Source organism: Ochotona curzoniae, unplaced genomic scaffold (assembly GCF_017591425.1).
Source record: "Ochotona curzoniae isolate NIBS_2020 unplaced genomic scaffold, NIBS_Ocur_1.0 contig_3622, whole genome shotgun sequence".
NCBI classification, from domain to species: Eukaryota; Metazoa; Chordata; class Mammalia; order Lagomorpha; family Ochotonidae; genus Ochotona; species Ochotona curzoniae.
The window spans coordinates 11096301-11112485 of NW_024465926.1; the positions used below are offsets into that span (position 1 = coordinate 11096301).

Sequence of the window (16185 nt, forward strand, 5' to 3'; positions counted from 1 at the left end):
CTTATGCTCACCTTGATGCCTGTATTGTTTGACCCTGGGAAAGACTGGCACTGGGAGTGAATGAAACAGTAGAGGCACCTTGAATTTCCCCCACTGAAAATTACCCAGCGTGAAGACTTACCCCCTGGAACACTTCTATATATCCATACTGGGGGACCGGACACAGCCAGGTACTCTAAGGAAGAAACCTCCAGGTACCTCCAGCAACGGGAAGCCTTTCACACCATACTGAATCATGTACCTTGACAGGTCACAGAGCATAAAAGGCTCTAGGGGACATTCACCCCCAAGAGAGCCAAAACCATGGCCACTAAAGTCCACTCATGCGTCCATTAAGCTTTGTTTCATCCTGAGAAGCACCAATGGGTGGCACAGAGAGGTCATTATCCTATAGCTCCCATCCACCAGAGCCTAACACAGCATGGTCTATTTTTCACAAGGGCATTCCAGTGCATGGAGACACCGAGTTTACACGTAGCCAAAAGGCTGAGAAGCAACAGAGACACTGAGTTTAGAAAGTTAATTTTGGGTGGCTGGTATTTTGGCACAGCAAGTGAAACTGCTGCCTGTGACCCCAGCATTCCATATGGACGGCTGGTTCCAGTGGCAGTCACTCCACTTTCAATCCAGTTCCCCACTCATGGCTTAGGGAAAGCAGCTGCAAGGGGCCCAAGTGTTTGGCTCCTGCCTCTGAGTGGGAGGCCCAGTGGAAGCTCCTGGCTCCTGACTTCATCCTGGCCCAGCTCAAGTCCCAATCTTTGTGGTCATCTGGGGTGTGAATCAGCAGATTGAGGACCCCTCTCTTGTCATCCTCATCTCTGCCTCCCTCCCCACTCTCTTTCAAATGAATCTTTTTTTCCCCCAACATATATAAAAGCATATATATTTGAAAGATATGTATTAGAGAAAAGGAGAGATCGAGAGAAAGAGGTCTTCCATCTCCTGCCTCACTCCTCCAATGGCCATAATGGCTGGAGTTGAACTGATCTAAAGCCAGGAGTTTTTTTCCGGATCTCTCACTTGGGTGCAGGTGCCCAAGGATTTGAGCCATCCTCCGTTGCTCTCCTAGACCATAAGCAGGGAACTAGATCAGAAGTGGAACAGCCAGGACAGGAACCAGCACCCATTGGGGACTCTAAGTGGTTATATATTTTTTTTTAAGTTTTATTTTGGTATAAAAACTTTCATAGCTTTTTCATGGTTCATGCTTCCCAGGACTTCTATGAAGTGCCCTCATATGGATGCTAAGATCCGTAGGCCTCATGGCCTAGGAACCATCCTCCACAGGGCTGTGCAACTCAGGGGGCAGGGGGGTTGGCCCAAGTGAACACTGCTTTAGGACAGATGAGGAAAGAATGGTGATCAAACCGGCTCAGCAAACACAGGATATGGAGCCTTCCTGTCCTCAGTACTTCCGGCTTCCTGTGGAGCCCCTTTCTGCTGAGGTCACTGCCCTGTTTCCTCCCAAGCTGAGGCCTGCACTGAGGGTCATGTGCCCAAAGCAAGAGGGCTGGGAGGGAAGGCAGGGCTGGTGGGCACCCAGAGCACCGTAACAAGAAGCTGTGTCCAGTGTCTGCCGCCTCCCTACTCCTCTGCATCTACACTCCGTCCTGCTCTCCCGCTGCACCCAGAATGACCACAAAGAGAGCTGGTCTATCCCAGGCATCAGGAAGTCCACGTGATGAAGTTTCTTTCCCCCCAGTTCTTACGTTGAAATCCTAAGCTCTGGGAGCTGCTACTGCAGCAGGTGGATTACACACCTGCCACGTGAGAGGCCGGCAACCCATATGAGCACCAGTTCAAATTCCAGCTGCCCCACTTCTGACTCAGCTCCCCGCTCAAGGGGCTGGGAGCATGGTGGGAGTGAGCCTCATCGGAGATCTGGGTGTAATTGTTGGCTCCTGGCTTTGGCCTGACTCAGTCCTTACCCTTGCACCATCTGAGGAGCAAACCAGTAGGCACAAGATCTCTCCTTCTCTTTGTGTGCGCTTCTCCCTTTCAAATAAGTAAATGAACCTTAAGAAAGAAAGGAAAAGCAAGCAAGCCTCCATCCTTTAGAATGTAACTTCTGCATAAAGCGCCTCGCAGCAGACGTCAAAGCTCAACCAATGCTCTACCCCATGGCAGGTCTGGTGCCCTCACTGAGATGTGGGCACACAGAGGCACCACGGCTGCTCACACCCACAAGAGGAGCTTCAGGAGATGCTCCAAGGCCGAGGGGAAGGGCTCAGGAACAGCCAGACAGGACAATACCCTGACCCCAATGGCTGGCTTCCAGGACCATGAGAGAGCACCAGCTGGGTGTGCCCCCCAGCACAGCCCACCGGGCAGCACCCTAACCAGAGCACAGGGCTGAAATTCGACAGTGCTCACGGGAACAGGACACGCTCTTCTGCGGCTTCGTAACAAAAATGATAATTCTAGATAAAATCTTGGGTTAAAACAACAGACAGGCCTGTTCCCAAAAATTCCCATACTGTCTGGGTTTTAATAGTCTAAGTAGAGCAGAGGTCAAGGATCTTTTTAAAGCAATAAATAGTGCCTTTGATTAACATAGACACAAAAGGCTTCAAGACAGTTTTAGGTATAAAACTCTAAAAAGCCCTTTAGCACTTGCTCTGAAAAAAAAAAAAACACATCATTTTTAAGTCCTTTCAAAATCTCTCAAAACTGCTAATGGAATAATATGTGAGTGGCAAAAACCAAAATTAAATGCCTATTTGAAGATACATTTTTTTTTCTCATAGAAAGGGAAACAGAAAGGCAGGAAACGATAGACCCTCATGTGAGCCAGCAGAGCCCGTGGCTTGGTGGTCCTGCATGTCTAGCCAGGGATACAGGGGAGCTAAGTAACAGGTCACACCCCTATGGCGCAGCGCCTGGACTGGGTGCTGGATGTGCTCGGGACTCCAGCTGGAGTCCCCAGTAATGAAGTCTCTGCCACCTGCACGAGAGACAGTTCTGAGCTCCTGAGCCCTGAACTGGCCTACTTCAGGCATCTTGGAAATGAATTAATCAAAGGGAGATCTCTGTCTCTGTATTTCAAATGAATAAACCAGATAAATGAGTAACTTTGACGTCAACACACAGCTAAAGAATATTATGGGCAATGGAGCACAAACCTCACTTGAGCCCACTGAGAATCCCAACAAGGAACCTAGTGCTGCCCAAGAGAACACGCTGAACTGTCGTCCAAACCTGCATTGGCCACAGAGGCAGCCACAAACCAAACACCACTATCAACTGCTTAAAACTGCACCAGTCCAAGGATTACAGGAAAGCTAAACCTAAAAACTTTGATTATGGGACTGGCACTATGACAGTTGGTAAAGCCTGCAATATGGCATCTCATGTGGGCACTGATTCAAGTCCCAGCTGCTCCACTTATGTGCCTGGCAAAGCAGCAGAAGATGGCACAAATGTCTGGGCCCCTGCCACTCACATGGGAGTCTCAGACAAGGATGCCGGTTCTGGCCTCGCCCAGCATTGGGCACTGCGACCATTTGGAGGCCTGACTCAGCGGATGGAAGATCTTCGTTTCCAACAAACAGATACATCTGTATGTCAGGTTCGTATTTCATGTTAACACAGGGAGAAGCCAAGGGAGCTGGAAGCCCAGGAGCCAGGGTACACGGGCGAAGCCACCAGTGACCAACAAGGTCACAGAACCTTGCACCATCAGTCACTGTTGGAAGGAAACCGTTTGGGACTGTGATGCTCACAACTGGGTCACGGAGTGAAGGGGGTTCCGTAACAGCTGCGAGTCTTTGAGCTATTTCTGTACAGGCTCAGAGAAAACAGAATAAGCACATTTCATTTCCTCCTCTGGCCCCTACCCAGGTCAGGAGCAAGCTTCATACAGGCTGTAAATACCCCCACGTGGGTCTTCCAGGCCCAGCAAGAACACCAACTCACTGACAAGCTACCCCGCCAACTGGGATACAGACTCATAGAAACGGCACTTGCTATATGACGTGGCATTCGAGGACTCCACAGGGGATCCCGCTGGCCCTGGAAGTTATGGCAGGTTCACATCCGTGAGCGCTGGACCCCTCCCCAGTGCTCCCCACCCAATACACACACACACACACACACACACACACACACACACACACACGTCTAACAGCACCTCTCCTAGTTCCAGTGACTCCCAGAAGATTCCTTTTTTTGTTTGTTTGTTTTGGCCCTGCCAACTGCTGTGACTCTCCCTAGCAGGTAGCAGTCATGATGTACTGCTCCGAGTTGCCAACATCATCCGTCCCTGAGGACACACACAAGCATGAATCAAGGGATAACAGAGGAGACATGCTGAACCCCCCGCCCCCCCAAGAAAAGGCTGAACAGGACAGCAGCCGCAAGCCAGGGCTCAGCGGCAGACAGCTGTGCAACAACAAACCCCCGCACTTCTGATCACCCTGGAAAAACAAGACATGTGCACGCTAGGAACCCCAGCAACCCAGGGTTGTGGATGATCACTGAGGAGGTACAGGTGCTGGTCTCTCCCAGAGCAGGCGGGTGGCAGGAGGCTACACTCTGGACCCACCGCCCAAGCCAATGGTGACACCCTCCTCAGAGCAAGGCTCGCTGGCTAGCAGTGTCCAGCTGCAGTGAACAGGCACTCGGCATGTGGCCACCTCCCAGCAGGCCTGAGCATTAGCATATCTCACAGAGAGCCAGCAGCAAAGTTTAATTGCCCTGAATTACCCAGTTCAAGAAGGCTCCTAGATAATGGCTCTCGGGCTTCTTGCCTGGCAGCAACGTAATTTCCCTGACTTCATTATCTTCCCAACTTAGAAGCAAGAGCCTCTCCAAGATGGACTTCCATAACTACACAGTCATCCCTTGTGTGGGCACACTGGGCTTCCGTTCTTACCACTGTGTGTGTGATGTGTGGGGTGTATGTGGTGTGGTGTGGGGTGGGGTGTATGTGGTGTGGTGTGGTGTGGGGTGTGTGTGCTGTATAAGGAAGGGGGGAGGATACACCAGCAGGTGCTTAGAGGGCCAGGATGAGGAATAGGTCATCAGAACCCATCACAATTACAAATGTAAATGAACAAGCAATTGGCACTGACCTTTGCAGATTGTTAGAGGACTAATTAAGGCAAATCAGGGACTCTGCTCCAACAGAAATACAAGACAGGCTACACCCCAAGAACTACTGACTCATGGCCTCTCCATGTGGATGAAAAATTCCAGAGACTCAGACAGCAACCAAACTACATATGATTCACCCTGACAGAGACCATCTCCACCAACAAAAGTCAGCCGAGGCTTACTTCTTGGGTGTATCGTTACTGAGTCTGCTAAAATCCCTATAACAAGCACAACAGCAGTACCCAAGCTCCAGTCAGGTGCCTGGCACTACCAGGGTCCCTACGCACAGATTCCACACAGCAACTCCAGGTGCGCCCTTACGCTTTGCTTAGAACACTTAAGAGCTGCAAGAAGACCACTTGTAGGGCTGGCACTGCAGCCCAGCAAGCTGAGCCACTACCGACGACTCCGGCTTCTCATTTGCAGTGCTGAAAGCAGCCTGCTCCACTTTGGGTCCAGCTCCCAACAAGATGGCACAAGCACCCAGAGTTTCTGTCAGCTACCTGGGAGACCTGGACAGAGCTCCTGGCTCCTGGTTGCAGCCTGACTTAGTCCCAGCAGTTATGGCCTTGAAGAGTGAACCAGTGGGCAGAAGAGCTTGGTCTCTCTTGCAAGTCTGCCTTTCAAATAAACTAATCAGTCCTTTTGTTTAAAAACAAAGAAAGCGTGTGAGGGGTTGTGAGGGGGAGACAGGGCCAGCACCATGGCTCACTAGGCCAATCCTCCACCCTGTGGTGCCAGCATCCCGCATGGGCATCAGTTTGTGTCCTGGATGCTTCACTTCTGATCCAGCTACCTGTCGCAGACTAGAAAAGTGGCAAAGGATGGCCGAAGTCCTTTGGATCCTGCATCCATGTTGAAGACTCAGAAGAGGCCCCTGGCTCCTGGCTTTGGATCAACTGAGCTCTGGCATTGTGGCCATTTGGGGAAGTGAACCAGCAGATGGAAGATCTTCTCTATCTCCATCTCCTCTCAGTAAATCTGCCCTTCAAATAAAAATAAATCTTAAGAAAACATAAGGCAAATACCTTTGAAAAAGGAGTTCACTGTAACTCTAATCATTGCAATTCTGTAAACTCTATTCTTCATTGAAAAACAGAACTTTTTTCCCCATACACAGAACAGCTTCTCTGCCTAGCTGTGTAGCAAAGCTTTCCTTCCTAGAAGGACCCAGGAAACGTAACTCTCTTGCAGACAGTTATCTGTTGCAGGGAAGTCACATTTTCTCTGTTTGCCCATCAATGCTCACAGGGTCCACCATGCCAACCTGTTCTGATGCACTCCAGCCTTCAGCTGGCGGCAACACTGCATCTCTATGCCTTCCCCAGGCCCTATCAGCCAGATGCGACATGGGAGAGATGCAGCACAGCCAGTTCTACAAAAGCCAAACCAAGAATGACAGAACTGGACACAACAACTTTTTGGACTATGGGAAAAATCATGCAGAAATAGTATATAAAGTCAAATGAGACAGCAGAAGGCGGTGCACTATTTGTCTAAGCTGAATGGATTGGGAACCCCAACTGAACCTGGTTTCTGAAAAAGTGATCTATCCAACTCCCCTGCTGGGCCATACTTCCACTGAGAGCTGGTCTAAAGGCGGGCTGGTCCAGGCAGGTCAGAGCGGTCAGGGTGGCAGCACCCATTGGCATGTAAGTGGGCCAAATCTAGAGGCAGGCCAGGTGTTGTGCTAAGCTGCAGCACCCATGGGTATACACAAGAGCCAGATAATATGTGGGATGGGATGGGTTATACCACAGCACACTCCAGAACATGCAAGGACTGGAAGTTACTGGGGGAGTCACGCTGACGAGGCTGCTGCACCCGTCAGTTGATGAGAAATGGGGCTGATGTAGACCTGACCAGGCAGCTGCATCCATCGCTATGTGCATTGGCTAGTAAAGGTGACAGACCCAACCTGACCTTGCTCTCCCTGGTGCTCAAATGACTCAAGTCTGAGGTGATTCTAGGCAAGCTTTTTTTTTGGAGGGGGGGGGGCGGGCAGTGAGAAGAGCTGGGTGGGAGGTAGCATTCCCTAACTGGATCACTGGACTCAAGCCCCAGTCACAGGGAAAAACACAATATATGCCATCTGACCTTGGAGTACATATGTCAGAACTGGGTCGCCTCATTTGCTTACGCCTATGCAGTGAACGGCATGCCCACATGCACACCAGGGACATGACTGCCAGCTCATCTAGGCCAGCAGAGGATGTCGAATGCCTCATCTAAGGATGGAAAACACAACAGCTTGGACTACCCTCCTGGCCAAGCTCTGCATCCTGCTCCTGGGTCTGTGGATGTACTAAGGTGGACAGGGTCAGCCAACAGACCTCGGAAAGATTTTCTCAATCTTGTTGCGGGAAGCCAACGTCTCAGAGCTATCAAAACCATTCAAGTGGGCCTGGCGTGGTAGAGTAATGGGTAAAATCCTATCCTCACACATGCCAGGATCCCATATGGGCATTGGTTCTAATCCTGGCAGGCTTGCTTCCCATCCGGCTCCCTGCTTGTGGCCTGAGAAAGCAGTCGAGGATGACCCAAAGCCTTGGGACCCTGTACCCAGCTGGGAGACCCAGAGGAAACTCCTGGCTCCTGCTTCAGATTGGCTCAGCTCCAGCTGTTGCAGTCACTTGGGGAGTGAACCATGGGACAAAAGATCTTCCTCTCTTTCTCTCTGTATATCTGCCCTTCCAATAAAAATAAAACAAATCTTTTAAAAAAGCATTCGGGACATTCTTCCCCTCTGAAACATCATCAAATGAGCATCCCCCATCCCTGGGTGCTAATGTAATTTGACAGCAAGGAGCAGCCCCTCCCCTTCCTCACCTTGTGGACACAAGAGAAAAAGAGAGAGAAACAAAGCATGCATCCCACCTGCCTTCCTCCATGCCTTGCCCCTCCTCACCCTAACTGGAGGCCCACATGGGCATGCATCTTAATGTAAGCAATATTTTTTTTAAAGATTTATTTTTATTTTTATTGGAAAGGCGGATATACAGAGAGGAGAGACAGAGAGGAAGATCTTCTGTCCGATGATTCACTCCCCAAGTGAGCGCAACGGCCAATGCTATGCCGATCCGAAGCCAGCAGCCTCTTCCGGGTCTCCCATGCAGGTGCAGGGTCCCAAAGCTTTGGGCCGTCCTCAACTGCCTTCCCGGGCCACGGGCAGGGAGCTGGATGGGAAGCGGGACTGCCAGGATTAGAACCGGCACCCACATGGGATCCTGGGCGTGCAAGGCGAGGACCTTAACCACTGCGCCACCGCACCAGGCCCTGTAAGCAATATTTTAAAAAAATTTTTTTAAAGCTTTAAACCGGATCCACAAGCATGGGGATTATCCCTGCCTCACCTCACCTGTCCGTGACCACTGTCTCATCTCCCGCGGAGGCTCTGGAACCCACCTGCAGCTTCGCCCGGAGCCTCAGAGGGCTCTTCAGGAAGCAAACAGGGATGCCGGACCCACTCAGCAACCTCGACCGAGGGCCTTCCTCCTCCGAGAGCTTCTGATCAGCTCAAGAAGCAAACTGTCCATGCCAGCCACTGCCACTGCTGGATGGAAGGCAACCTCCTCCACCTGTGTGTGTGCAAGCATGAAAGCGAAAGCATGGATCCCAATCAAGCTGAGCTGTCACTTGGTGTTGCAGAAAAACCACCTGAGCCGACAACATCAACTGAAGGAGAGAGGCGCTGGGGGTGAGAGGCGAAGCAACCACACTGCCCCTTGGGACACTGAACTCCACACAGCAGTGCTGGGGCTTCAGTCTCAGCCCCACTCCAGCCCCAGCTTCCTGCCAATGTGCACGCTGGGGGCAGAGGCACTGCCTTAAACAGTTGGAGCCTATGCCAAAAAGCTGAACTGAATTCTGGGTTCCTGGCTTCCACCTGGCCCAGGCCTGGCTCACGCAGGCATTCTGAGAATGAATCAACCATCGGAAGATCTTGCCCTGTGCCTTTTAAATCAATCAATTAAAATTTAAATGGTTAAAAATGTTATGAGATTGGGGTTGGGGTGGAAGGGCTCACCTGAGAAGCTCTCGGAGGTTAAGGTATCAGAAGACAGCACCCAGGCAGCCCAGGGACACACTCCATCACCACAGGGAAGTTAGGGACAGGGTTTCCCCATCAGCAGATGGCAGCCAGGGCTCACCCCTCTGGGGAAGGGCAAAGCTGAGATGTCACACATCTGGCCACAAGGTTTCTTGAGGAATTACATGGCCAGCGGAGGCAGACAGAAACCTTTGGCTACTACCACCGTATGTAAAGGCTGGAGGCAGCCTTTGCAATTTCCTGTACCTGGACACCCTCCCCCAGCCTGACAAGTGCATGTGAACCTGACTGGGCAGCAGACACAATCAGAAGAGACCATGTTGTTGCCATCCACAGGAAAGAAAGCGCATGCCACCACAGGTCCTAGTGAGGATAATCTTGAAACCATAAGAAGGTGCTGGAGGTGGAGCTTGGAAAGGAAGTGACTTCTGATAGCTTTTGTGGAAAACGTGGTGGGGTGCAGACCACACAGCCGAGGACAGTTAGCAGGGGAGAAGGAACACACCGTCATCTCTCCAGGTCATGTGCAAACCCCAGAACGGCAAGCTCCAGACGGCACACAGACACGAGGTACAGGGTCAAAGTCGGCAGGGCCTCAAGAGCGCACTTCCAATGCTCTCCACACTGCACAAACGAGGTCAACGCCCGATGCAGACACGCAGGCAGCAATCCAGCCTCTGTGTGCGCCAGAGGGGCTAACCATCTCCACCAGCTCCGCCCTGCCAAGCCCAGGGCATCCACCTTCTCAAAAACATGCATGCTAACGTTCCTAGGAAGCCACACCTGGGCAGGGAGGAAAGCCCAGGGCAGACAGGACTCTAGGGCCAAGGCCCAATACCAAAGGGTGCTGCAGTCCAGAGAGGCAGCCAACCACCCACCACCAGCGACACCACTGCACACACCAGGGAGGAGGGTGCACCAGGAAAGGTAACACAACAGAGACTTGTGGCCCAGGCTGGGGATTTGCCTGGAGCAGGTGCACCCGAGCAATCTAACTGAGGGTGCCTCATTCATAAGAAGCGCAGTGAAACCAAGAATCACGGGGTGATGAGTAGGACAATGACATGTGCAGAGCTGAAAGGGAAAGAGAAAGACTCTGAAGAAATCATTTACAGCAGCTGGAAGGAGGAAGCATCAGGGAACAATTCCAGTGAGAACAGAGAAACGGAAGGAGGCAATGTCAGGGGCGGGGCAGGACCCTGGGGTGCAGAGCAGGGGTGCCACAGCAGGTGGCACAGTGCTCAGCCCTTGTATGAAGTCACCCGCCTCTCCCGTGAGTGCCCACACACAGGAATGGACTTCAAGACAACGCAGAAACTCTGCTGAGGAAGTCACTAGACGAAATCAGACACTGGGAAAATGCCCAGGATTAAAGGGACAGCGACACAGTGACCTACGTGTGACAGAAATTATCCCATGCCCTAACAGCACATTTCCAAAGAAAGAAGTGACATGGTCTGGAGCACTGGCCAGTGGGCTAAAGGAGACCTCCACTACACCTGCAAGGGCTACCAGGAAACCAGGGGCAGACACACCTTTTGGTGAGGCCATCTCATTTGCACAGAGAAAGCAGCACTGGGCTGTAGATGACCCTTACAGGGGTACACACAGGGGCAGCGGGCAGACCCAGGCAGAGGCACAGTCCACAGAGGGGCAGCAGGTGGACCTGGGCAGAGGAACAGCTCACAGAGGGGCAGTGGGCAGACCCGGGCAGAGGGACAGCCCACAGAGGGACAGTGGAAAGATGAGCATGGGGCAGCAGGATGGCCTGCACAGGGAGTGGGGAGGGCATGGCCAGAGAGAAGCTGGCGGGGAGGCGGGCAGGGAGGGGTGCCTCCCTGAGGAAGCAAAGCTGGCGAGACAAGGGCTGACAAGGAGCAAGGTTAGCATGAATTAATCATGGGCACCTAGAAAAACCAGGGAAAACAAAAAGTTGTACAAGAAGGTAAACGAAATTATAAAACTCTACATGGCTCAGCTGTGATTAATATTTATAGAGTTATAATAATGAAAACACTGAATATTAATATAACCCCAAATTATTATTTCATCATAATGGAAGACAGAGGGGAGGGTGGAGGGAGGGCTGGAGAGTGTGGGAGGCAGCAGAAGTGAGTGGGTGCAGTGTGTGTGCATATGGGCACAGCCTGCATGTGCATGTGGGGACCGTGTGCACATGCGCTGACACAGCACGTGTGCATCTGAATGCACACACAGCACTGTGCATGTGTGTGTGTGTACACGCACAGGGTGTGGCAGCCCACACTGCCTGTGCCTACGACACATGTAGAAGTGCGCAAGGCCTGCTGGGTGGTTGTACACGGGGATGGGCAACGTGGGAATGGTGTCTCATGCATCTGTAGGGTGTGGGGTGTAACATCCATGCGTGTGGCTGCGTGGGGTGTTGGTATGTTTCCTATGTGGCTTCGTTGTGGACTGGGCTTATGTGTGAGCGGGCAAAAGTGGGGTGGGTCCGAAGAGGAAGAGGATAGTAATATCCACACCTCCCAGGGTTGAAGGCCGAGAGGCAACATCCACAACATGAGGCCAGCCAGCAACAGTCCCGGAAACTGTTGTGAGGGACAGAAGCCCCTGCAGGGCACGGGCGCATGAGCCAGGCCCTGGCGGAGCCATGCAAGGTCTCTGGTTAGAACATCAACACCCCACACGGCCAGGGGCAGGGAGGCGAGGCCTCGCCCATGGACAGGGCAGTAGGAAGAACACCCCACGCTGCAGAGCTGGGAGCATGCCAGCCACAAGGTGTGACCAGTGTCACCAGCTGCCTGCCTGTGAGGAAAGCTGGCTACCCCAAGAAACCAAAGCTCCACAGACCCCGGAACTGACAGCCAGGGCCTGGCACACGGGGACAGCACACGTGGGGCAGGTGGAGACCTGTGGGCTGGACCCAGGCACGGGCGCCTGGCAGAGCAGCAGCAGGAAGACAGGAAATGGCATGCTGCCAGCTGAGGAAAGGGAACGCCACAAGAGGACCCAGGAACCAACTCCGAGGCAATGACAGGCACAGAACGAGCGACAGTGGAGGCCTCTGGGATGGGGGCGTCGGATGGCTAGCGGGGCCCTTCCCAAATGCTGTGTGGAGATCACAGCTAACAGGCTCTAGGGGAGCTCTGGCATGGATGCAAAAGGGCAGCACGGCGCAGTCTTCAAGGTGAGTCATACAGATTCCACCAGGGAGAGAGCAGGGCTACAGGACAAGGACGACACGCTGCTTCCTTGCTCTCAAAGAGGCAGGCAATGGCTCTGTGCTCGCAGGTCCGAGAAAGGGCCAGAGAGGCCGAGCAGGCAGAAGAGGCGAGGAGTCTAACGAATGAGGTCCCACTTGAATCTGGCTGCACAGAGGAGCCAGGGAGGCAGCAGCCCAAGAGACGGGAACAGGCAAAATCCCCCAGGAGGCCTGTACCCCAAAGCAGCCGGAACCAGACTCTCCGCCAGGACTAGTCTGGAAGGATATATTAACTGGCTGTGCGCCTCTCTGAAGTTTATTTTTACAGATAAGATGCTCTAGCCACCAGCTCTCTTTTCTTAACCATTGAACAAGACGCATGGTCCGGCTTCTGCTCTGTGGGTCTGTCAGTCCAGCCCATAGCGTAGCTGGAGGAGCTCAGGGGCAGGGAGGAGCACACCCTGTCGGCTTGCACCCTGGGGAGTCCTCAGGCTGAGCACAGCCTGAAGGAAAGAACTCCCCAGTTCCATGAACAGCACCACCAGGCAATGATCCACGCGCGTTCCCTCCTGGACAGGGCGGTCCCCCACAAGGCCGCCTGTCGACACGCCTGCAATGTCCTCCTCAAAGGAGGAAGCCTGTGCTTCCCACTCTGCGAGACCTACCTGGGTCGGTGGAGGGGCACCTGCGGATGGTGAAGATCTGGCCCAGGTCCTCGTCCTCCTCCGGAAGGCCCTTCTGCAGCCGCTGCAGCTTCCGCAGGCTCTCGCTGCGCTGGTGCTTCATGGAACGCACATGCTGGATGAGGTTGAGCTTGGCTTTGGTCGAGTAGTTGCACAGGACGCAGTGGTAGTAGCAGCTCTCGCCCTCCACGCCACTCTCGTGCTGCTGCAGGTGCTGTGAGGGACAGAGCAGAGGGGACACGCCTCGGGTCAGCTGTGTGGGCCTGCACTGTGCTGGCGGCACCTGGGGGCGCACAGCCCTGAGACCAGCTCCACAGCCAAGGGGGCTGACTACTGATCATACGGTGCTGTGGAGGGGGGTGCTCCTGAACCCAAGACACCTCTCTTCAGCATCTTAGGGAACAGGCATTGGGCCGACTCCCATTCCTCTTCCCCCCGAAATGGCCCTCTGCGTGGCTTTTTAGAACTCTGGTAAACCTGCTGTCCAATGGGACCCTCCTGGTGGTCCTTAGCTCCCAACCACCTCAAGTTTGGATATTCTGGTGCCACCAAATGTCCTCCAAGTCATGTCTGGCCACCTCGTTAGTCTCGACTCACAAATTCTGAGCTAAAATACACTGATCTTTCTGCTACAATTAGTACAGGCTCGCCAAAGCCTCTGGCTTTATTTAGATCAGGGGTTGGCAAGCCAAGGCTGAAGCTGACTCTCTTGTTTCTGTAAACAGAGTTTTATTGGAACACAGCTACGCCCACTGATTTATGGCTCACCTACGACTGCCTTTCGAACACAAGAGCCGCACAAGGATGACAGTGACAGGGTGGGCTGTAGAGCCTAGGAGATGACCGCGGGGCCACGCCCGGCTTCAGCAGCAGCCTTCAGCCACCACACTTGTACTACAGCCAAGGTCACTCACACAGAACCAAGGCTGCTGACTTTTTCACGGGAAAGAAAGTCGAGTTTTTTTCTATTTAAAATGGCAGTATAACAGGAGAATGTGAATTTTTTTTTTCTTTCCATTGAAGAGCAAAATTTAAATTTTTCTCGAGGGCATCTGTCCTGTCTTATCACAGGTCATGTGGGCCAGCAGGAAGCGGACACACATGGGATTATTAAAGCCCAGAATGGAAGAAGAGGAGGAGTCCCTGAAACAAGCAGCAGACCCGGACACCTGTGTGCAGAAGAGGCGGAGGTGACAAGATTCTGGGGAGGAAGCGATGAGCGGAGCTGACCCTTACCACTCACAGGGAAATGCCACGCTCCTGGTGGACAGAGGTTAAGCCTTCTTTGCAAAAGACCCAATGTAGGTTAAGGGGAAAGTTTTCTTTTGGATGTCCAGGAAACAGAAGAAACAATACCCTCCCCCAAGAGGTTCAAGTAAAATGACCCAAGAAAACAGTACCGGCACCCGGGATCCTTGCTCACATACCATGTTCCTATCCACCCCGCCTCCCACGTCTCACCCCAACACTGACACTAAATACACCGTGAATACGCAGGGACTACTTTGGGTGGCCAGCTTCCTTTTGCAGCCTGATTTGTTCCACGTCCATGCGTTGGGAACAGCTTCTTGGATATTTCTGTCTGGTTTATCATGCGGGACACATTACAGCACCTTTGGAGAGCTGCCCTCCACGTGCTTCCTGTCTAGTGACACTCGCCAGGACACGTGTTCCTAAGTACACAGTCTACCTTCGCCAGAGAAGTGTGGAGGACTCTGAGGCAGTCCTGGCTCCTTGCAAGAAGGACTACGATTGCACTGAGTGCCACAGCAAAGTCACTAGAGGAGGATGCCCTCGATCAAATACCCCACAGGAGGCCCTGCTGCTGGCCAGCAGGCGCAATGCAAAGGGCTTCAAAGGCGCCCACAGAGCAGACCCCTCTAACTCCTGATTCCACACGGTCAGGTGCAGAGTCCTGGGGCGAAGCTACATCCCTCCAAGGAACGGCTGCCCCACAACAGCTTCATGACCACAGGCAGCTGGAACTTGAGAGCTCAATGCTAACCGCTGAAGGAACTACAGCTGCCAATAACAAGTTATTTCTCTTGAAATAAATTTGATCTTTTTTTTTTTCTGGAATGATTTATGTGCCGTTTGACTGCTTGGGAATCAAGCTGCCAGCAGGGAACTTGACGGAGTTGGAGTGCACCACCACAAAACTTTCTGGATCCTTCTGCCCAGGGTGAAAAGAGGAGTGTATAAGGCAGACGTTGAGGCAAAGGGATGCGTTCACCTATGTCCATTCTCCCCACCTTCACCATCCCCACAAAGCACTTTGAAAGCCCCAAAGCACAGGGAGACATTCCTGGGAGCCAGAGTTCAGCCTGGCACTGGTGAGCAACAGACACAAGCCAAGGGGATAAAAGTACAGCAAAGAATCCCAGAATTCAAAGCAGTAAGAGCCACTAGGGGTTTCCTGTGCCATCGGGAACTGAGAGATTAGAGCACGACCATACAGTACAGGCCACACTTCCTCACCATCTCAATCTGCCCATGAAACAGCATTTCCTTGCAATGAGACCCTGATTTCATAAAATATTAATATGGATGCAAGCATTCCATTCCCAAGGGTTGGAATTTCCCCATCAGAGCCTGAAGAGGCAGCACCACCACAAAAAGTTACTTGGGAATACTGAGATGCCAAAAAAACACCCTGTCCTCAAATCCACGGGCTCCTGGGTGACAGGACTGTGCTCCTGAATGGACACAAAGGCTACTACAGGAATCCTGGTCTAAAAAAATAAAGAAAATTGGTAAGATGAAGGCATTTCTAAACCATTCAGTAATCTCTGGTTCCATCATGAGTCCTTCAGTCTGCCAAGAGGAGGGGTGTTGCATATGCCAGGAGCCAAGCAGCTAAATGTGAACAACCCCAGCCTATCCTGCTGATGGTCATGTAGGGGACAGGTGGGGTCCTCTTAGACATGTATGAAAGCCTAACTCAGATGTCCAGGCTTTCTTTCCACTCTGAGCTCATTTTCAAAGACACTCAAAAATCAACTCCGCCTATTACCTTATCTTGGTGGTGAGGAAACACCTGCTTGTATCGTTCGCATTCCAACTCAACAAACTGAGGCTGCTTCCCAACCTGGGCCTACCAATGGCTACCTGCATCAAATAAGCCCTTTCCTCACCAAGCTTCCCGAGTTTCCTGTTACTCTGCAGGCTGCCCT

The 16185-nt window shown here is 52.4% G+C and overlaps 1 protein-coding gene across 3 annotated transcripts in view; it reads right to left on the bottom strand.

Annotated features, from left to right (window-relative positions):
• Positions 1-16185, bottom strand: part of ZFHX3 (zinc finger homeobox 3) — a 258118-nt gene that overhangs the window by 79605 nt on the left and 162328 nt on the right. For all 3 annotated transcript variants that reach the window (XM_040982429.1, XM_040982430.1, XM_040982428.1), the window contains one exon: positions 12995-13226. In XM_040982429.1, the coding sequence (XP_040838363.1) occupies positions 12995-13226 (232 nt within the window). The remainder of the gene's footprint in view (positions 1-12994; positions 13227-16185) is intronic.